Source organism: Microcebus murinus, chromosome 8, assembly GCF_040939455.1.
Source record: "Microcebus murinus isolate Inina chromosome 8, M.murinus_Inina_mat1.0, whole genome shotgun sequence".
Lineage (NCBI taxonomy): Eukaryota > Metazoa > Chordata > Mammalia > Primates > Cheirogaleidae > Microcebus > Microcebus murinus.
In genome coordinates, this window is record NC_134111.1 from 52,851,074 (window position 1) to 52,874,924 (window position 23,851).

At 35.6% G+C, this 23,851-nt stretch overlaps 1 protein-coding gene across 2 annotated transcripts in view; it reads right to left on the bottom strand.

The window, feature by feature from the left end:
* The window catches only part of CHN1 (chimerin 1), a 185,422-nt gene that overhangs the window by 131,638 nt on the left and 29,933 nt on the right, over nucleotides 1-23,851 (bottom strand). Inside the window, exons 1-2 of one of the 2 annotated variants that reach the window (XM_076005660.1) lie at nucleotides 10,435-10,486; nucleotides 1,405-1,443 (exon numbers count right to left, since the gene is read on the bottom strand). In XM_076005660.1, coding sequence (XP_075861775.1) covers nucleotides 1,405-1,443; nucleotides 10,435-10,471 — 76 coding nt within the window. In that variant the 5' untranslated portion in view covers nucleotides 10,472-10,486. Of the gene's footprint in view, nucleotides 1-1,404; nucleotides 1,444-10,434; nucleotides 10,487-23,851 lie in introns of those variants that run through there. The other variant, XM_076005661.1, reaches the window with a different exon arrangement.

Consider the following 23,851-nt stretch of genomic DNA (forward strand, 5'->3'; position numbering starts at 1 on the left):
ATGATGGTACGGAGTGCAGACATTGAAATCATTAAGACAAACTATAAAATTCAGTAAAAGAAGTAAAACAAAACAAAAAAAGAAATACACCATGTTTTAAGACAAGGGGTAGCTTCTGGCAAGACATATGAAGATAACAAAAACTAACAATTGCATATACTACACTTACTAATCAATATTCTTCAGAGGGAAAAAAATTGCCACAAACCCATTAACAGTCTGAGGCTTCATAAACGTTCTTACATCAAAAATGTGCAGGGCACAAGTCAGACCAAAGGGAATAAAGATAAACTGAAAACCAGAAAATGCAGAGAAGAATGTAAAATAGGCTTCTAGCCAATGAGATTATGAGACAAAATCTTTAAGAGGTAAAGAACATTAGTAATTTTTACACACTCAGAACTATATTCCCGAGGCAGGAAAAAAGGGCACCAGTGGGGTGGGTGGTGGGAAGCATCTATGGCAATATTTTTAGAGACTCTTCATATTTTACTATTATATTAATAACTAGCCCAAACTAGCAACCTTAACATTAAAACAAAACTATCTGTTGTTCTGGGAACACAGAACCAAAGAGAATTTGAATTGCTGCTCCTTCTGTCAGCAAATTTCAACAACTTATGAACATTAAAATTTAGAATAATTCTCAACATTTAAAAGATGTTAATAATCTATATTTAAAGTACAGGTTTCTTAGGTTGTTTATTCAACTCTATAGACAACAAACAAAAACTTACAGTACTACTTCTATAATAGTGCATTCATATGTTTTTAAAAACTACTTCAATTATATTAACCCTCTTTCTACTCTTAAAAAAATCTGAAAAATTCCTTATTTGATGAAATAATATTCTCTAGGAAACAAGGAAGGGAAAATAAAGGACTAAACACTGAGACTTTGTCGGAGAAATATTCTAATGTAAAATTTAAGAGAAATACAGAAATCAAATATATCTCTTTTATATTGAGAAAATTATTTTAAAAGATTTAAAATTATTTTTTGTCTCTTTTTACTCATTCTATTAAGAGACCCTTCTGACTTATCATCATTTATATATTCCCCTTTTCACATAAGGAGTCAGGATCTGAGACTAATTAGATTACTTGAATTCTTAGTGTCTCCTCACATTAGTTTTAGCAGCCATTCTTAGCAAGTGGTCTCAAGTTCTACTACATGGAATTCATGCAGGCTCAGAGGGATGAGATGCACCCAGACATGCAAAACACATACTGTACAGTATCTAACCCCAATTACTTCTTCTATGCTACCCACAAACTTTGCTGTAAATTAATTTTTCAATGGTAAGTACAAAATGGAATGAATCTTTGTCTAATGATCTCAATATTTTTGGATTACTTATGAAGCACTATAATCCACACAATTAAATTTGTTTGTATACTTACAGTAAGATTTCCAAACAGGAGGTCTATATTCATCTGTATCTGAAAGAATAAATATCAAATTAATATTACTGAACATGCATATTTTAAATCAGATATTTTAATCATTGATTCATTTAATATATATTTGTTGAGACCTATTTGTGCTAGACATTCTGTTAGACACTAAAAGATATTCTAAATTTTTTTTCTTTTTTAGTTTTGGCCCTTACTTTCTTGGAGTAGAGTTTTACAAATATGTTCCAAGAAAGTTACTGTATTTATTCAACTGCTTATCACATAAGAACAAAGTTAATTTTACCACTGGCCCTTAATTCTTATAGTAACTTAGTTAACAACAGTCAATGAAGTCTTTGTTTCTTTGGGCTTCATGATTATTAATATTTCACTGAAAATCCCTAAAATCAATGGAATTTTTCCTTTTCAGTCAAATTGACCAGATAGCAATTTTAATTCCTGGAAATGCTGAGTATTTCTATATTTTCCCCCATTACATTTGGGGTATTCCAGCATAAATGGTTTTATTAACATGAAGAGAGAAGAGCAGCAAGGTACAAATCTTAGTTCTCATACATCCTGGACAATCAAAACCAGGAAATGAGAAGCACTTCAGCGGAAGAGAGCGAACTACAAAGAACATGAGGTGAACATCTGCTCTCCAAGTCCATTTCTCCTCACTTGGCTTGAGTACAGGTAGAGGAGAGAGAGGAAGGAGGCAATGTGAAGAGATGGAAACACAAACACATGAGGGAGATGGAGTAATGAGAGACAGGAGAAGGGGCCAGTGTGGTCTGGCTTCTCGTCAGCAAAGCCCAGTGAGGAATAATCTTCACAGACAAATGCTCTGCCTGCAAGACTATGTAGCCAAAACAGCAGACACATTTTTTTGGTGTAGAAAGGTGCGGCCAGACACATCACCTGGCTCTGCTAGCATCCAACATGAACCCCTTAGGCCATCTGATCCTAAAAATCTTGGTGCAAGAAAATCCCTGGAAAGTTTATTGAGAAGACTGAAGTAAAATGGTCACAGACTCAAAACATTTAGCCCCCAATTCCCAACCTTTAAATGCAATCTCACACTTCATTTACGATGTGTTATCATAAACCACACAAATACTTTGAGTCTGAGAGCTACAGCAAGACTATTAATAATGGGCATAAAGACATAAAAGGGAAATTTTAAGTCATGTGGAAATTGCTTGGCACCCAGAAGTGTTCAAATATGTTTGCTTAAAGAACAAATAAAAGATTACACAAATAAATGAATAATGAATGAAGTAAGGCAGCAAGTACAGTGGATTCTCATTATTCACAGTAGTTATACTCTATGAAGTCACCTCAAACACTGTATTTAGGAGCAAATACTGAACCATTGCTCCTAGGGTTAGGTTCCTGTGTGGTTCTGGTCATATTTTCATCAACCAATAAATACATAACCTTGTTTTATGTGTTTCTCTTTAAAGACATCTTATTTAGTATACACTGTTGATTAATATTGAACTCCTGACAACAGCACTATAATTCATGCCTGCATAAAGCTTATCTAACATATGTAAGTTTTCTCAAGATACATCACAGCCTTTCTGTGCTTACAAACAACGTCTAGACAGCACTTCAGTACTATGCTTGGGGGCCATTTTAAATGGCAAATTGCTAACCAAAAACACCTCACAAAAATGCAAAAAAATGTGGCACTAAATAGACCATGAAAAGGATACTTGTTTACAGTGTGAGAGCTGAAACAAGAAGGCAGAGCACTGCCTTGTTTGACCACAGCTGGGTACATGCAGGTCATACGACTCAAATTTTTTACTGCTCTGTGAATATTCGCAAATGACAGCAAAAGCGCCACAAGTATTTATTTTAGGGTTACAAATAAATGTAAGTGGGCAAATTTGCAAGTACAGAATCCATGAATAATGAAGTCTATAAATAATAAGCAATTATTTAGGCAAACTGCTTACTCAGGTGAACTTGCCTAGTGATGATAAAATGTCAAGATGAAACATGACCTTAATACAGTGATATATACATATTTCCTCTGCTGGGCGTGTATGTGTATGTGCATGTGTGTTTTAGGGGTTAATTATATTGAAGTTTGTCTTAATATGTAAATCATAATTAATTCAATTGTATTTTTTCAATACTAGAAAAATTTTGCCTATAAGCATTTAAGTCATTTTATGGTTTCACTGATGATATACGAATGCTGTTATATTGTCATTCAATCCCAAGGAGTATGACATGTAGTAAGTTTGGGTTTATAACAGAAGAGTGTAAATTTACTCTCTGAATGCTCATCAATATTCCACATGTCTCAGCCTCCTTTTCTGGCTTTGAAACATAAGCTGCAGTGACAGGGTGCCTCCTGATCTACCATGTGGTACAAGAAAAAGAGCAGGTACTCAACCAGACCAGGACCCTGGGCAGTAAAGAACTGAATCTTGTCTTAGAAGACGTCTGGCCTTTGCCCTCAACTACTAGTAGATACTCTTGGTCTGGGCTAGTCAAAGAGTAACAACGTGATTTAGAATGGGGCTTTGGATCATGTGATATCAGTTAATCAACAATACCTCTGTAATAAAGCCCCAGTAAAAGCTCTGAACACCAACGCTTGGGAGAGCTTCTCTGGTTGGAAATACCGCCATGTATATCGTCACACATAAATGCATGAAGAGTATAGGTCTTAACTCTAAAGAGAGAAGACAAAGGAACAAGGACAACGGAAGCTCTGTGTTCTGTATTTCCCCTGGACTCTGCCCTATGTACTTCTTCCCTTGGCTGATTTTAATCTGTATCCTTTCCCTGTAATAAACCACGACTGTGAAGATAATAGTGTTTAGTGAGTTCTGCTGAGTCCTCCTAGTAAATTATAGACCCTAACAGTGGTTTGGGGAACTCCCTCCCCCCAAAGTTGCAGTCGATGTGAGAAGTGAGGGCTTGGAGACTGTGTCCTCTCACTTTGCAGTTGGCCCTAACTGCTCACACATCCTGTGCAAAGCCTGCACCTGTGAGTGATGAGGGCCTCCTGAAGATCATTCATTTTGACTTTGGAGAAGGTGAGAAAGAGGCTAAGACTCAAAGTACTGACTTTGAGGAACTGGGTACCTAGTGCTAGACAGGGCTTTCTAAAGGGAACATCAACTTTGACTTGCTGTGTGACTTTAAGAAATTTACTACCTCTCTGAATCTTAATCTGTTTATCTGTAAAATGGAGTAACAATGGGAATAGTAATAGCAAAGGTTTGTTCTGAGAATTAAATTAGGCATCTATAAAGCACCTTGCACTTAGGAGGACTTTAGTAAGTACCCTCTCCTAACGTTACCAAAGTGAATTTGAAAATACAATATTAACCTATATATTTCAGCCAAGTATTCTCTTCTTCCTATTTTGTTCTTCCCTGTACACCTACTCTATTATAGAATATATTATTCAAGATGCTACACAGATCACAATCATGTGGCCAAATAAAATTAGTATTCAGCAAAAAAAAAAAACAGGAAATACTGGGATAACAGTTTGAGTTTCTTTTAATATTAAAGCAATTCTAATTAGTGGTATTTAAGAACAACATTTAAGAGCACTATTTGGGCTTTAAGTCTTTTCCTAGCAATCTACTTTTTGCTGGTAGGAGTGTAAACTGGCATAACCACTTTGGAGAGCAATTGGTGAAATGTGTCATAAGCCTATAAAAGTGTGTAAATAGGTATCTGTTGAGGCAGGGATTGAATGAGATGTTCTTCGAAGGACACTTAAAAATTATGACAGGCTTATGTTTAAAGGTAGAGATCTTAGATCGCCTTGGCATGGATCTCTCTGTTGAGAGGAGTGCTGCTTGAAAACTCCCTTAGTCAGGCAAAGGCTAGGTACCACTGTCCTCACGACTAGGGGGAGGGAGGACACTGGGAGGGAAAAGTTGAGGGCTTAGGAAAGAGTGCCTCAACTTCGTGATATGCAGAATTAGCTGCCAAAGTCAGAGAGACCAAGTTTCTATAGCTCTAATCCTCCTGGAAAGGAGGCAACATTACCCCAATCTTCAATTCCTGAGATTCAAAATTAAAAAGTTCTGTTACAGAAGACATTCATATCCCTAACCAAGTCTGACTAGCAAGAAGAGGCAGAGACACTCCCAAAATAAAATGGCCCTTGAAGAAGGATTAATTGAAACTGGTGATCTCAGGCCACACAGAAAGCTTCTGGGTTTATTAGGGAGGAGACATTCTGGCACAGCCTAAGGTGGATGCTGGAAGTTCTCTCTGACCTCAGTCACACTGAATCACTGAGTAAAAGAGAGTGAACTTTAAAAATAATAATAAAAAGAAGCGTAATAGTGACATTCAATTGGGGTAACTGCTGTGGTCAGGGCTATCGTCTTATCAGAAATGGCATCCTAGAAGCAGTTAGATAAGCAACCATCAGCAAACAGTACAGGGCTGGTCTTCAACACTGACAGAAAATGATGACCAAAGGAAGAGCAGCAGTGTACTATTAGTTCTCCTTCTGGCATCTGGAAGAGGATGGGTCTACTCAGGGACTGGGTAAACCTGCTGGGGTTCAAACCCGGAGGAGGAAACACCTAAAGAGGAAGATATTGCATTTCCTGCTAACTGGGGCACTGATTAATACAAAAAAATATGGGAGCATCTTTGGCCCTTGAATTTATGTAACAAGTCATGACAATTCCTTCTGCATACTTTTTGACCCATCAGTTCTATTTCTGGGAATTTACTGTAAAACCATTAATTAAAGATGTTTGAAAGATATTAATATAGAAGCATATCACTGCATTATTACTTTTAAGACTAAAAACAGGATTCAACCTAAATGCCCAACAACTGGAAACTGATATAATCAATTATGATATACAGCATGCAGTTTGAAGATACCTTGACCACAGGAAAAGGACTTTTAATCTGTCAGAGAGTTGGTTCTCTTTTAAATATTTTAAAACTTATAAACCAGTGGCTGTCAAACATTTTGGTTTCAGAAATCTGGATTCTAAAGAGCTTTCAATACTTACTGATATTAACCACATTAGAAATTAAAACAGCAATTTTAATAGTATTTTTGTTAACTCATTTAAAACTAATAAACCCATTACATCTTAACATTTTTATGAAAAATAACTTTTTCAGAATGAAAAAAATTGCTTTTACATTTGCAGATCTCTTTAATATCTAGCCTAATACGTGATACCTGCATTCTCAAATCTGCACCTGTTGTTATATCACATGCCATGTAGCTTCTGGAAGATTCAACTAGATTCTTGCAAGAGAATGAGCATGAAAAAAGTAAAATAATGTCTCAGTACTATTATGAAAAGTTTTCAACTTGTAGAAACTCTGGAAAAACTTGGAGACCCTCAGAGGATCTGACACTAGTAATCTCTAGATCTGCCTTTCTCATTCAGGTATTTAAACCACAGAGCACAGATAATGTTCTGAGTGACAATTTTCTCAGTTCTCCCGTTGGTTTGGTTTTATGCTAGATAACAAACTCTTTCTAGAAGCACAGGAGAGAGTTAACTTACTATATATACCAGTTGCCCATGGCCTTGGTGTATTCTCTCCCAGAACCAGAAGAAGAAAGGCTGCTTCAGATGATGATTTTTATTTAATTTATCTATATATTCTTAAAAATTATACAATGAATATATTACATTTGTCCTAAGAGAAAAAAACTATTAAAAAGAAAAAAGTGTATATTAACTATTTGTAAGATGAGGAAAACATGGAAACTCATTCAGGTAGAGAAGTGCCTCTTTAACAAATTATATAGGAGGTTCTAATTGTTTTAAGCGGGCTCCTGAATACACTCTCACAGAAACCCAGTAAAATTTAATTTAATTCTTAATTAAATTTATTGTGACTTTTGGTTAATTACTAGAATTGTGAGCTAAGAAAATCTTATCTAAACATATTTTTACATATTCTATCATGTTTATGAAAAATGATTCCAATTTTCCTTGCTTTTTAAACTCAAAGATACAGATTTTAAGCAAGATTTAGTGGTAAACTCATGGTTGCCATAATCTTTTGGGCTGCTTTGTCTCTATACTTTCAGGACATTCATTTTTCTTTAAATATTAAAAATTTTAATATATTTATCTGTACCTTTAGGCAATGATTTAAAAAAATCCTAGTAAAATCTATCTCAAATAATGTCTTTGATATATTAGAATTTACAACATTAGGGTTATTTAGGAGGTACTCAAAAGTATTCATTTACTAATGGACAGGATTAAATCTAGTTATAAATATAATTTTTTAGATTAATTTAAATATTATATAATTGAATAAATCTTTATGATCTCTCTAATTAGATCCTATTTACATCCAGCACATCTATAGAAGTTGCTAAAAATGATTAACCTTTGAAAATTAAAAAAATTATTATTTATAGTCTTGTGTATCATTATACATTTATGTCTTATGTATTCTTTGGTTTAGGACAATATTCCTCTGGTGAAGTTTAAACCTACTTAACTTTTTATTTTAAAAGTTAAATAGTTTGTTCTGGAACAGACTAGAATATTAACTTTAAGCTGTTTATTGTTTTAGGCTCAAACCAAAGGCTTTTATAATTTTTAAACAATATGATGGATTTTCTCAAAAGGACTATGTTGTATTTTAAATGAGACTTAGACTAAAGACTTATAAACACTCAAAAGCTGTGTGATTAATGTTTTAAAGCATATTCATTTCGGATTATCTTTGGTTTGAAAATTAACAATTTTGAACTGTATAAAAAGAATGACATTTGCTGACAAGAAAAAGTATATTTCTTCCTTCAAATGAAGAATCATCTTTCAACCAACTGGTGAGATTCCCTATACTGCTTTAATCCAAAAATGCAAGGCATTAATGATTAATCCCCACCTGTTGCTGTTCTGTTTCTGTACCAAATTTAGATACACCAAAATAACGATATGCTTATAACCATAAAACTCTTATTTTACTGTAAAGTGATCTTTTCAAAGAATAAGAGTAAACAATAAATACTAAACAAGTACTAACTACTATTATTGAAAGTCACAAAGAAAACAACCCACCTCCTTACTCTAAAAGAAGTGTTTCATGGAAAACAAAAATTCACAGAAAAAAATTAAAAGGCTTACAATAGCACACATAATAAACTCATGCAGAAACAAAAATGAGCTTTGCTAGGTTTCTAGGTAGCTCACATCCTGACTAAACTTCTTTCCTAGAAAATGCTTCAAAATGTGGAAAGAAGGCATTTCAACTAAGATAATTAAAATTCACCCTACAAAGTCATGGCCAAATCAGGTCAGTTAAATTCACCCTTAGAAGCAACAAAGTCATTTAAAACTGTTCAAAGTTGAAAACTGATGTGTCATGATTCAACTCTGACAGAAATAAACTATTTTTAAAAGCAAAGATAATTATTTTTAATTCTTCAGAGAATAGTGACCCAGAACTGTTAATACATGGGGAAAAAAACCTTCTGAATCTGCAACTATAGAGCTCACATGTAACTTCATCAAAGATCTCCAGAAACAAATATTCTACAAATGCAGTGTTCAACTCTTCACTGTGGACCCACAGACTGGGCAAATCAGGCCTCCTAAATGAAATGTGAAGCAAACTTGGAAACCTTTCCTTTTAAAACCTCAAGCTTGGCCTTTTATCAAAGGCCCTAGCAAAGTTTCCTCCAACCAGCTTGGCAGACACAGCCAACATTACACAAAGTCCTTCTGCTTACTCAATCTTCTCACTATACTCTTAGAAACAAGAAACTATACACAGGAAGTGGGTCATTCAACTCAATCCAAAGTTAAGGGGTATCACTTTCCAACCTACTACTTCTTGTAGACAAGTCATGTATCTGAAGTTTTCTTCTTAAAGGATTTGGTAATTTCTGATGTTTCTTCTAACATGTTGATACATTTACACACAGTCATCAGATAGACCTATACCCCACAGGTTTCTCAAAGGGAACTTCAAGATGAGATTTAGCTCCTGCCAAGCCTCTCAATAAAATCTCAACATTCCCACTGACTCCCATTTGGATTTTGTTAAGTATTAAAAAAAAAAAAATCACCTTTAAGAATATGATACATTTCCTGAAACCCTCTACCCTAGAAAATAGAATAGAATATTTATTTGGTCTATTTTCTCAACAATGCTCCTCATATTTTAAAGGAAATAGAATCTAATGGTACTTATTCTATTTTCTCAACAATGGTAATAAATTATATCCTACTTCTCTACATCGCACATGTCTAAAATTAAAATGCAATAAATTTTAATTTTTTATGAAGTCATTGTAATTCATCCTTAAAAGAATATACTATATGTTATGTATATTTTACTACAATAAAAAAATATATTTAGAGCCGGCACAGTGGCTCATGCCTGTAATCCTAGCACTCTGGGAGGCCAAGGTGGGAAGATCACTTGAGGACAGGAGTTCAAGATCAGCCTTAGCAAGACCCCATCTCTACCAAAACTAGAAAAAATTAGTTGGGCATGGTAGCATGTGCCTATAGTCCCAGCTACTCGGGAGGCTGAGGCAGGAGGATCACTGAAGCCCAGGAGTTTAAGGTTATAGTGAGCAATGATGACGCCACTGGACTCTAGCCAGGACAACAGATCGAGACTCTGTCTTAAGAAAATATACATATACGTGTTCATCAGATATATAATATCTGATGAACATTTTTGCATACCCAACAAGTTTAGACTTTTAACCATTCATAGCACTTGAAGTTAAAAATGTAACCATGGAATACTCTGCAAAATTTTAACTTTATTTTACAAATTCTGGCAAATAACCAACTAAAACTATACTTCCCATGGGGAGCTTCCTAGTCAGTTACTTAAAACTGTTATTCAGTTGTCTCAAATGCCTTCACCTCCTTCAGTAGATAGTTTATATCCTCCTTGATCTTTTCTTAAAGGAACAATTGCAAACAATGTTTTTCTCCTTGTTATTATTCATCATTTGGGGCGAATTATTCCTAATCCCATGTTTTTCTCATACTGCAACATAGTTTTGTAGTAATGACCCACCTGGATCCTTGCCCTTGGAAAAGGAATTGATCATCATATTCTCCGGCCTAGGAGTATGCAAAACAATGTGTTTATTAGAATGTTCATTATTCTTTGACATAGATTCATAGTTAAGATTTCCCAATGATGAGAGTCAATATGTCATTTTGCCAGCAAGCATTAAAACAGCAGCCTTTCAAAGTCTTCCTTACATCTGTGTTCAAGCTTTACTAAGAAGACAGTTGTTCAGAAAATATTAGTAAGATACACTAACCCTTAAATGAGAATCTATAGGGAAAAGAGAGATAAAGCTCCTATTAGTAATACTTTGATGTCACAAGTAACTGAGATGGGAAAAGATCACAACATTCCTCATCTTGTCATGATAATTTCCAAACGTGTTTCTTTTAAACTGGACTTCTCTGGGAAAACCACACAGTCACTAAGAAAAAAAAGTGGATTCTGAGGAACACAGAAAAGTTTGCTTTGGATTACATATTGCAGTGCCAAATATAGAATAAGGCAGTTCACAGCTGGAGGGAAGAAGGCAAAGGCAGATATGGAAATGATATTGTGTCAACCACAAATGAGCACAGTTGGATAATTCTAAGCACATGCTAACTGTCCCAAAGTATAATAAAATGCTCAGCATCTTTTAATTAACTATGCTTTGACTGTATACATGACAGTATAGGTTGCCAAGATGCAAAAACTCTTTGGAAATAAGAACTTGTGTTCCAAATTGATAGGTATTTTTCTTTTTGAGGGCACAACTAGGACATGAAAGATCTGGGGGCTGTGGTGTCTTTTGCCTACACTTAACATCCAATAAGGCTTGAAATGAACAAGTAATGGACTGATTGTCCTAAAACGTTCCTGCAGTGTAGGGACATGAGGCACAACTAACCGAAAGCGTAACAGCAACAAGGTCCACGTTTTCTCAATTATAAAATCCAAATGCTTTGAAAAGTGAAAGTATTTTATAACCATTTTGGCAGCAAATCCTGGTCTGACTTGAACCTGGCAGTATTTTAATAACTCCCTATAACTCATTTGGTGGCAAAAATCTCACCTGAACGATATGAGAATATTTAGTCTTCATTCATCCCTTTAAGTGTAACTATTCATCCACTTCATCGCAGAAATATTAATGTGTGATTACAGAGTAATGCTTCAGACCCTACTGGGGGTGTTTTAAAATATACTATATATATGAAATGTATTACCTTTATAAAATCTTAAAAATTCTGAATTCTATCACATATCTGGTACCAAGGGTTTTTTGGACAAGGGATTACACACCTGCTAATGTTACTAATATTTATGACTGATCATGTTAAAACATAAGTCAGAAGATGTCACTCTTCTGCTGGGTTCTCTCTAATGGCTTCCTGTGTCACTCAGAATAAAACCCAAACTCTTTATAGCTGCCTACAAAGATAGCTATTCAAAGAGGATCACAACTTGTTAGAAATGTAGAATCGCAGAACTCCCATCTATGAATCAGAATCTGCATTTTCACAAGGCCAGTAACGTGCATGCACGTTAATTTTTCAGAAGCTCTCACCTACAAGGCCCTAGGTGATATGGCCCCCTTACCTCACTGAGTTCACCTAGTTCTCTCCCCCTCGCCACTCTTCTCTAGCCTCTGGTTTCCTTGGCATTCATCAGACATATGAGACACACTTCCACCCAGCTGTTTCTGGAATGTTCTCCCAGGTATTTCTATGGCTTGCTCCCTCACCTGCTTCAGTTCTTTACTCCATGAGACCCTCCTTGCTACATTATATAAAAAGTTCAAAAGCCCTAACACTTCAAATTCTCCTTTTTTTCCTCCTAGTACTTATGACTATCTAAATTCTATACCTTTTACCAGTTGATGATGTTTTTTGGTTGTCTCTCTACAACAGAATGTCAACTTGATGAGAACAGGAATTCTTTTATCTGTTTTTAACACCGCTATATCCTTAGTGCCCAGAGCAGTAATTCTTGGTGTAGTCTATGGACACTTGTGGTTTCTGGGGGGTCCATGAAGTCAAAACTATTTTCATAATGACATTAAGAAATAACTTGCCTTTTTCACTGTATTGGCATTTGCACTGGTGGTGGAAAAACTACGGTGGGTGAAACTGCTGGCACCTCAGCATAAAACAAAGCAGTGGCAACAAACTATTTTAGTTGTCATTGTACTCTTCACCATCACACAGTCATAGTAAAAGAAAAAAGAAAAAAATTCAGTTTCAACTAGGAATGTCCTTGATGAAACAGTTTAAAAAGTATTAATTTTATAAAATCTTGATCCCTGAGTATACATCTTTTTAACATTCTGCTGAAAAATGGGAAGTATGCATAAGGCACACGTGTCGTATGTGGAGTATGACAGCTGTCTTGAAGAAAAGCACGTGTGAGAACATTCAAGTTGTGAGCTTAACCAGCAACAATTTTCAAACACATCATCTCACCTGAAAGAATGACAGACAAGCTATGATTAATGAGACTTGGGTATCTGATAGATATTTTCTCAAAAATCAACAGAGTGAGCTTGTTATTACTTCAATAAAAATAACAGTATTTATCGACAGTCATAAAATTCAAGCTTTCAAGTGAAAATTAGAATTTGGGGAAACTTGTATCCACTACCATGAGCTTGATAGTTTGTTAATATTTAAAGACTTTTCCAATGAGATCGATGATGACACTGAAGAATGTGATTTCTAAATATAGTGTTAACATTCAGAAGACTTACATAACTCAATGAACTAACATTTTTCAAATGACAAATGCCTAATACAGGCATGGGTAAAAGATCTAGTAAAATACAAAATAAACCAATGGATTTTAATGTAACAGAGTAGAAAATGTTCGTCAATATGGTTTCAGAGTCCACATTGCAATTGACCTTTAAGTAACTACCGCTTGTCAAGTTTTAGTGAAGTATCAAAGAATATCCATTAACTATTAATATTTGAAAAGATTATTAAATACTCCCTTCTTTTCCAATTGTATATCTGTATGAGGCCAGATTTTCTTCATGTATCCCAATCAAAATAATAATATTGCAAAAATGCAAACATTTTCAACAAAATCTTAGCTAACCGAATCCAGACACTTATCAAAAAAATAATCCACCACGACCAAGTGGGCTTCATCCCAGGGATGCAGGGTTGGTTCAACATACGTAAATCTATAAATGCAATTCACCACATAAACAGAAGCAAAAACAAAGACCACATGATTCTTTCAATAGATGCAGAAAAAGCTTTTGACAAAATTCAACACCCTTTCATGATACGAACACTTAAGAAAATAGGCATAGAAGAAACATACCTAAAAATGATACAAGCCATATATGACAGACCCATAGCCAACATCATACTGAATGGGGAAAAATTGAAATCATTCCCACTTAGAACTGGAACCAGACAAGGCTGCCCACTATCTCCACTTCTGTTCAACATAGTACTGGAAGTCTTGGCTACAGCAATCAGACAGGAAAATGGAATCAAAGGTATCCAAATAGGGGCAGAAGAGATCAAACTTTCACTGTTTGCTGATGATATGATATTGTATCTAGAAAACCCCAAGGATTCAACCAAGAAACTCCTGGAACTGATCAATGAATTTAGTAAAGTCTCAGGATACAAAATCAATACACAGAAATCAGAGGCATTCATATACGCCAACAACAATCTAATTGAGAACCAAATCACAGACTCAATTCCCTTCACAATAGCAACAAAGAAATTAAAGTACCTAGGAATATACTTAACCAAGGACGTAAAAGACCTCTACAGGGAGAACTATGAAACACTGAGGAAGGAAATAGCAAAGGATGTAAACAGATGGAAATCCATTCCATGCTCGTGGATCGGCAGACTCAACATCATCAAAATGTTTATACTACCCAAACTGATCTACAGATTCAATGCAATACCTATTAAAATCCCATCAGCATTCTTCACAGATATAGAAAAAATAATTTTACGCTTCATATGGAACCAAAGAAGACCCCGAATATCAAGAGCAATTCTAGGCAACAAAAACAAAATGGGAGGCATTAATATGCCAGATATCAAACTATACTACAAAGCTGTAGTAATTAAAACAATATGATATTGGCACAAAAATAGGAATATCGACCAGTGGAACAGATGTGAGAATCCTGATATAAAACCATCCTCATATAGCCATCTAATCTTTGACAAAGCAGACAAAAACATACGCTGGGGAAAAGAATCCCTCTTCAATAAACGGTGCTGAGAAAACTGGATAGCCACCTGTAGAAGGCTAAAACAGGACCCACACCTTTCACCTCTCACAAAAACCAACTCACGCTGGATAACAGACTTAAACCTAAGGTATGAAACTATTAGAACTCTAGAGGAAAAAGTTGGAAACACTCTCCTAGACATTGGCCTGGGCAAAGAGTTTATGAAGAAGTCCCCAAAGGCAATCACAGCAGCAACAAAAATAAATAAATGGGACATGATCAAACTACAAAGCTTCTGCACAGCCAAAGAAATAGTCATGAAAGTAAACAGACAACCTACAGAATGGGAGAAAATTTTTGCATCCTATGCATCCGATAAGGGACTGATAACTAGAATATACTTAGAACTCATGAAAATTAGGAAGAAAAAAATCAAATAACCCCATTAAAAAGTGGGCAAAGGACTTGAACAGAAACTTTTCTAAAGAAGACAGAAGAATGGCCAACAAACATATGAAGAAATGCTCAACATCTCTAATCATCAGGGAAATCCAAATCAAAACCACAATGAGATATCACTTAACCCCAGTGAGAATGGCCTTTATCAAAAAATCTCCAAACAATAAATGCTGGCGTGGTTGCGGAGAGAGAGGAACACTCCTACACTGCTGGTGGGACTGCAAACTAGTTCAACCTCTGTGGAAAGCAATATGGAGATACCTTAAAGCGATACAAGTGAATCTACCATTTGATCCAGCAATCCCATTGCTGGGCATCTACCCAAATGATCCAATGACACTCTACAAAAAAGACACCTGCACTCGAATGTTTATAGCAGCACAATTCATAATTGCAAGGCTGTGGAAACAGCCCAAGTGCCCATCAATCCAAGAATGGATTAATAAAATGTGGTATATGTATACCATGGAGTACTATTCAGCTCTAAGAAACAATGGTGATACAGCACATCTTATATTTTCCTGGTTAGAGCTGGAACCCATACTACTAAGTGAAGTATCCCAAGAATGGAAAAACAAGCACCAGATATATTCTCCAGCAAACTGGTATTAACTGAGTAGCACCTAAGTGGACACTTAGGTACTACAGTAATAGGGTATTGGGCAGGTGGGAGGGGGGAGGGGGGCGGGTATATACATACATAATGAGTGAGATGTTCACCATCTAGGGGATGGTCATGATGGAGACTCAGACTTTTAGGGGAGGAGGGGAAATGGGCATTTATTGAAACCTTAAAATCTGTACCCCCATAATATGCCGAAATAAAAAAAAATAATAATAATAATAATATTGCAAAAGATGACTGCAGATGAGAACCCAGATGTCTTCTAAGCCAAACATCAAAGAGTTTGTAAAAATGTGAAAGAATATACACTTCTTCTCACTACTTTTTTAAAAAGTTATATTTTTCATAAAATATGTCAACATGAAATGCATTTATTAATGTTATTTTAAAATTGATAATTTTTAAAACTTCTCAATTTTACCTTCAAATATAGTAAATGGCAATACATATAACCCATATAAACAAATCTTCCTTAGGGTTCTCAATAACATTTGAAAGTGTAAATGGGTCCTGAAATAAAAAAGTTTGAGAATCACTGGCCTATAAAAATAACTAATACATAGTGGTAAATTTTGTTGCACTGAACACTTACAATGTGCCAGGCTCTTGTTAAATGCTTTTATACTTTATTTCATTTATGTCTCAATACAACCTCATAAAGTAGGCATTATTACTATTACCATTTTATAGATAAGAAAACCAGTACTTGAAAGAGATCAAGGTACCTGTTTAAAGTCACAAACAGAATCAATACCTAACCCAGGATCATGGGACTCCAGATCTCATGCTCATAACCACTACTGATACTGACAATAAAGGAGTGCTAGGTTAGAAACAAGGCAAACAGTGCAAAGCAAGGTATCTAAAAATATATTGATATCTAAAAATATCAAGGCTATAAGCAGCAGCCAAAATACAAAGCCAAATGAGTTGAGGATTAAACAGAGACAATCTAAGCAAGTTCATGTGAGCAGAAGAAAGACCAAGACAACTTTTCACAGGCAGATACAGATGCTTGATGAAATACTTCAAGTGTAGTCCACAAGGGCTCCAAACCTAACACTTGTCTAAGGAAAGAGCAACACTAATTCCAGCTACTTGGGAGGCTCAGGCAGGAGGATCACTTGCGTGCAGGAGTTTGAGGTTACTATGAGCTAGGCTGATGCCATAGCATTCTATCCTGGCTGACAGAGCAAGATTGTCTCAAAAAAAAAAAAAAAAAGAAAAGAAAAAGAAAAAGAATGGGCATTAATAACTCTGAAACGTCTAGCTTCCCACCTTCCAAAGACAGCAGAAACAAGTCAGTATCCCTTATGGTCAGGTTCATTTATGATGATATTAAAGTCTTCTTGCTACTGTTGGTTTCCCTGTAGCTCATGCTTCAGTATAACCATCAACGGAATTTTCAGGATGTTCTCTGGCTCCTATGTCCAAAAAGAGTTGCTACTTCATTAAATCTATCAAATCCAAGAAGTACCTCCTCTCAAACCCACAGGAGTGTGATATTCTGAATCTTCATTATCCACACTCGCTTAGTGAGAAGTGCATTTACTGTCTACATCTCATGAAGTGGTCCTATATCGTCAGAACAGTAAACCCTTCCCTTCCTTTCAAATTTTCCTAAGCTAAAAATTCCTGCTAGAGGCCGGGCGCTGTGGCTCACGCCTGTAATCCTAGCTCTTGGGAGGCCGAGGCGGGCGGATTGCTCAAGGTCAGGAGTTCAAAACCAGCCTGAGCAAGAGCGAGACCTCGTCTCTACTATAAATAGAAAGAAATCAATTGGCCAACTGATATACATATAAAAAAAAATTAGCCGGGCATGGTGGCACATGCCTGTAGTCCCAGCTACCAGGGAGGCTGAGGCAGAAGGATCGCTCGAGCCCAGGAGTTTGAGGTTGCTGTGAGCTAGGCTGACGCCACGGCACTCACTCTAGCCTGGGCAACAAAGTGAGACTCTGTCTCAAAAAAAAAAAAAAAAAAAAAAAAAATTCCTGCTAGAATATGCAGATATACTTTCTGCAATCTTGAATTTTCCATTTCCGTTAATATTTGGCCTATGAATCACTTTTGTTGAGGATGATTAAATAATGAGTGATCCAGGATGGAAGAAAAAAAGAAGGTGAAGTGGGTGGCAGAGCAGTAGTCATAGTTTTAGCAATGCAGCATTCAGACAATGGAAGTTGGAGCAAAGAAATTAAAGTGAGATCTTGCAATTGTCCTCCTCATTCTATTAAGAGGGCAGGAGGGAGGCCATAAAGTCAGGTTATTAGAGTGTTCACCTATGTGTAAAGTATTCAGTGCTAAGGCTGGTGTTATTGTGTAAGGAATTAAGCTACATAACCCTATCACAGAGAAAGTGAAAAATTTTGACTTGGCTATGCATAGAGAAGATCAGAAATAGAAAAATATAAATTCTTAGTATGCATGTCTGCAACAATGAAAAAAATGAATTTACAGGCATATTCTCAAAATTTTAGATGAGGGAGCTCCTGCAAAGGTCCTAATATAATCACTGACATTCTTTCTGCAGTATTCTATCTTCATTTTATGGCAGTGAATATAAAAAGAAAATTATGAGGGCTTTCACAGCTTTACTAGTGACCCAGGATCACTCTAATACTTTTTTTTATCTTGAACTCTTCAGTTCTTCAAGCACAAATTCTTCTATGTGGGGTCATCAAAGTAAACATCATAAGGTTAGAAAGAGAATGCTACATAACGATGATTATGCTCACTGTATTTTCCACAGTTGAGCAGGCTACCGTCCAATCTTTGTGCCTCCTTCCTACCACAGCCCATGCTTCAACATATGGTATACAGAACTACAGTGACTCAACATTTTGCCAGATCATAAAACAGAAAACATGCATATAAGACACAGTTAAGTGTTTTAGATTCCACAGAGCACTGCAGTCTTCTTGCATGATATCAGTGGACCAACTCGGGCTGCTGGAAGCCCAGTCAAAACACATTTTTCTTAGGAAGGGCAGAAAAACCTGGAGCAGAAACTGACAAAACATATATTAAGGTCAGGGAAACTAACGACTGAAAGTTCTGGAATATTTCTCTATGAACAAGCAAAACAAGCAAAGACAAAGATGATGACGACGAAAAAGAATGAACAAATACAAGCAAAAGCAGAAGGCTATCTGAGCACTTCACATCTGGGATGGCTGGGAGGAAAAAGTGTTATGTGTTTTCTGTTAGGCCGATTGTGAGTTTCAGGACTGACTATGTCGACACGGCTCACTATGTTGCTAGCTTTGGCAGTGCAGACCAGTGGTTAAAAGTGTGGGCTCTAGGGAGCTGGAAACCTGCCTTTATTAGCACTTAGTAATTTTGAGTCTAACACTGGGCATATCAATTGGACAAACGAATACTAGCTGTTACTATTATCACCCAAAAATTGTCTTAACTTGATTCTTGCAGTACTGGACATGAAATAAAGTTCCAGGGAAACAAATATAGATGTCACTGGAAAGATTTTCATAAACAGTCTTCAGAACATTTGTGATACCACAACCTAAGCTATTACAGAGTAACATTCCTTTTTGTCATTCTGCAATGAGCATTTCCTAAGCTACTGAGCATTTTCAGAGTGATAAATGGCAAACAGAGTAAACAGCTTAACGAAAAGTGATTATCTGATGTAGAGCCAAAGTTGTCCAATTTCATTCTAGCCAACATTTATCTGACATAATTTTAACCCCCATGCACATGACAATGGTGTTTTTATAAAAATCAAGCATGGGACACAGTGAAGAAACAGGCACTGGTTAAAGCCATATGAAGAAATGTGTGAGTTAAAGTAGTACAAGGGGTCTCTTATATGAACATATTGAAACAGGATATCTAGTAGTCTCAAGATACTATAAAGGATTTTCCAAAATGTCCTTATTTAGAAGACAGCACTTCTTTTCCCATTTCTGCTTCAGGACTCAGAATACCACGTCAAACACAATTCACACATGAAATGACATAGTCCAAAATGTTTACTGAAATGAAAAGGTGGATAATCAGTTTATTTTTAAATATCTAAATAGGGTCTTCTTTCATTTAACTCCAGACTTGATGTAGCTTTCTAATAAGCAATAGTATTTGTTATGCAAAAAGCAGACTGAGTGATTTATGTTATGCAGCTGTGAACAGGCATTTTGTTTAAAATATTGTCTGCATGCTTTACTGCACTGACATTGTAGAATGCCCTCAGGATGCTGAATAGTAGGGACTGAAAAACAAAAGGTCATTGTCACTGAAATATAAAAAAAGAGGTATTTGACTCAAACCAGTATCAAGCACAGAGAAATGACACGAATGGAAAAAGATTTTCATGTACCTTTGTCAGTCTGTAAGAGAGAATTATCTTTAATAAGATTTTTTAAATTCCTATGACACAGCATAACAAAAATAAATTTTCGCAGTTCACAAGCAACAATTTCTCATAAATTTTTAAATATTTGGTATACTTTTAAAAGTCAGTACAAATATGGAAGTAGCAAATATTTTCCCAGCACCAATGAAATGCTCAAAAATAACGGTAAGAGTAATATAATTGTATTCATATCACTAACAAACACACAAACATGAGACTGGTTTCTTTTCATGCATATACAACATATATGAAATAAACAAATTCAGAGTTCTCAATACATGTGCCTGTAATTTTAAAGAAAATTGTCTTGATTTTCTATGTGAATAGACCATAAGAAATGATAAAAACACAGAGCATATTGACACAAGCTGAATTGCCCACTGGGGTTAACTGTTCTAGCAATCTTGCCTAATAGACAAGGAAAATAATGTATGCATCTTATTGCTAAATGTAGTATTTTCTGAAAGCATTAAGAAGTTCTGAGAAAACCCCTGGTGGCAAATGAATGCATATTATTTAACTTAACCATTTTATTCCTCTCTTGCTCAGTAGCAAAAAGCTAATACAGTCAGAAGTAGGCTAAACTAATAATTTAAAAATATACATTTATAGTATAAATGCAAGTGTTCCCTCTAAAAGGAATGTGTACTGTGGGGGAGGGGATGGTTCTTTTCATCTGTTTTAGAGCCAAATTTTCATTTTCGTGAATTTTTTTTAATTTTGAAAATACCCAAACCTACAAAAACACTGAAAAGATAGTACAGGAACATCAGTATATCTTTTATCTAAATTCACTAATTGTTAACATTTTGTCCCATTGTTACCTTCTCTTCCCTTCTCTCTGTTACCCCCGCCATATCAACCATTTCAAACTAAGTTGCAGGCATGCAACATTTTACCTTTAAATAGTGCAGCATGTATGTGCTAAAAATAAAATGAGAACATTCTCCTATATAACTACAAAAAACATTATTACACCCAAGAAATTAATTCTCTCTGTGCCACGAAAAACAGTCATCACCATTTACCATCCAGGTCCATGAACTCTTTATTTTTGTACAAATTTAAAGTCATTTTATAAATCATTTACAGATGTAAAAGGATAGTGAAAAACATAGAAATTTTAATAAAATTTTAAACATGAAAGCCCAAATTTTATTCCACAATTTTTCTTGAAGATATACACCCAAAATGGGCAGCATTCTTTGAATGCTCATCAATTGCCTGTTATGCATGAACCTGGGACATAATCCATTTTGTAAATACTGCTTCCAGGTTTCAAATACATCTAGCTTATAGAAAATAGAGTCTAGCTTATCATTACTTCTGATTCTTCTCACTTGGCGTTGTCAAAATACAATCAAAATTCCAGACTTCAAAAGCATCTTCATGTTTATCATTACTTCTTTTTTTCCCCTCATTTCTGTTTTTTCCTCTTCCACTTGCATCTTCAAAACAGAATACTTTCAAAAAATCAGGTTGCTTATAATTTTGTTGAAAAAAGGAAAACCTTCTTTCCTCTGTAATTGCAGAACGTTTTCATTTTTAGATTCATAAAAACCTATAAGAATGACCGGTCACTTTTGTACACATACCTGTCTTTGGCAACTGTCCACTAAATAACAGCATCAAATATTATTTTGGTGCACAAACATCATAAAAGATGAAAAAAAACCCAAGCAATTGTCCTAATAGTAAAACAGGATGGTCCAGATTCTTGCTGCAATAAAATCCTTCCTGCTGAATGACTAAGTGAATGAGTATCATATCTCTTTTTTGTCCTTAGACACTTATTGTTCACTGTCAATTCCTGAGTTTGATAAGATTCACCTTAGAGTGTCACTTGGCAAACTGCTTCTGTAAATTGTCAGAAAGGAAATATTTTATGCTTGGCAGAACCAACCATCTCTTTCAACTACTGAACTCAGCCTTTGTAGTGGAAAAACAACCACAGACAATATGTAAATGAGTGGGCATGGCTTTTCTCAATAAAACTTTGGCAAGCTTGTCAACCGTGGACCTAGCATATCATCGTCTGATAATTGATATTGAGATTTGTTTTTTTGTTTTTTTGTTTTTTTTTTGAGACAGAGTCTCGCTCTGTTGCCTGGGCTTGAGTGCCTGTGGTGTCAGCTCACAGCAACCTCAAACTCCTGAGCTCAAGCAATCCTCCTGCCTCAGCCTCTGGAGTAGATGGGACTACAGGCATGCGCCACCATGCCCGGCTAATTTTTTCTATATATTTTTAGTTGTCCAGCTAATTTCTTTTTTTTTTTTTAGTAGAGATGGGGTCTCAAGCTCTTGCTCAGCTGGTCTCAAACTCCTGACCTTGAGCGATCCTCCTGCCCTGGCCTCCCAGAGTGCTAGGATTACAGGTTTGAGCCACTGCACCCGGCCAAGATTTCTTTTATATGATCAATTTACCTGTCATCATTAGAGTCTAGAAGGCCATTAACATTACCTGTTCCTCTGATTTATCTACTAATTATGAAAAGTCTTCCTCTCTCAAAGTATTTCTCTATGCCATTTTGCACATAAAACATTCTGAATTTCCAACTGTGTTCAACAAGATGTATTCAATGAAAATTTAACAAACAACAAAAATAGGGTCTCCAGGCTTTTTATACCTTCTTGTGGATATTGCAATACTCTGGGCAACACAATAGGAAACAGAAAGAGGACACAATAGCGGTCATGTATTTCACAACTGCAGCATTCTTTTGTTTTCTTATTAGTTTATTTTCTTTTAGCATAATTGGGAGTAATTGCTAAGCAATGATCAAATAATTCCTAAGATGATGGAGTGGCAAAAATAAGATCACTAAAATCCTTTAATTTATAAAGGGACCCATGTGGTAACCACGAAATATGATGACTTTTGTTCAATTAAAAAATAATTGTTTCTTTGTTCTTTGGAAGACCTTTTAGAGAGAATAAAAGTGATGAAATGTCAAACCTTACAAATAGATCTGCTCAAAAAAGAAACTCTAAAATTAATATTGGTTAAAATGGACCCTGATAGTACACCAAGGTTTAAACATCATCAAATTATGTAAAAAATGTCCTTTTATTCTGTTTTCTGATCCAGGATCCAATCAAGGCTTATGCATTATTTTTGGTTGCCATGTCTTAGTGTTTTTTAACCTAGAACATTTTCTGCCCCTCTACATTTTGAAAACATCTTTCATGATGACAACGTTTTAAAAAAACCTAGACAAGTTGTCTTGTAGCACTGTGGTTTCCAACTCCTAGGCCTCGGAGTGGTACTGGTCAATGGCCTGTTAGGAACCAGGCCACGCCGTAGGAGGTGAATGGTGGCCCAGCGAAGCTTCATCTATATTTACAGCTGCTCCCCATAGCTGGCATCACTGCCTGAGCTCCATCTCCTGTCAGATCAGTGGTGGCATTATATTCTGCATTATGCTGAGTTGTATAACTATTTCATTATATATTACAATGTAATAATAACAGAAATAAAGTGCACAATAAATTAATGTGCTTGAATCATCTTGAAAACTACCCCTTCTCCCCACCATAGAAAAACTGTCTTCTATGAAACCAGTCCCTGGTGCCAAAAAGATTGGAGACTGCTTTTGTAGCATGTCTATATTCTGTCTTCCTATGATTATTTTCCTATAATTCAGATCAGGACTTGCGACATAATTTACAAATTCTTGTTCAAAAATTGCTAAGAACTTCAAGACAGCAGCAGCAGAACATTCATACATTAACTGCCATGTGAGTTGTATTTAACTCATGCTAGTTTTAAGCC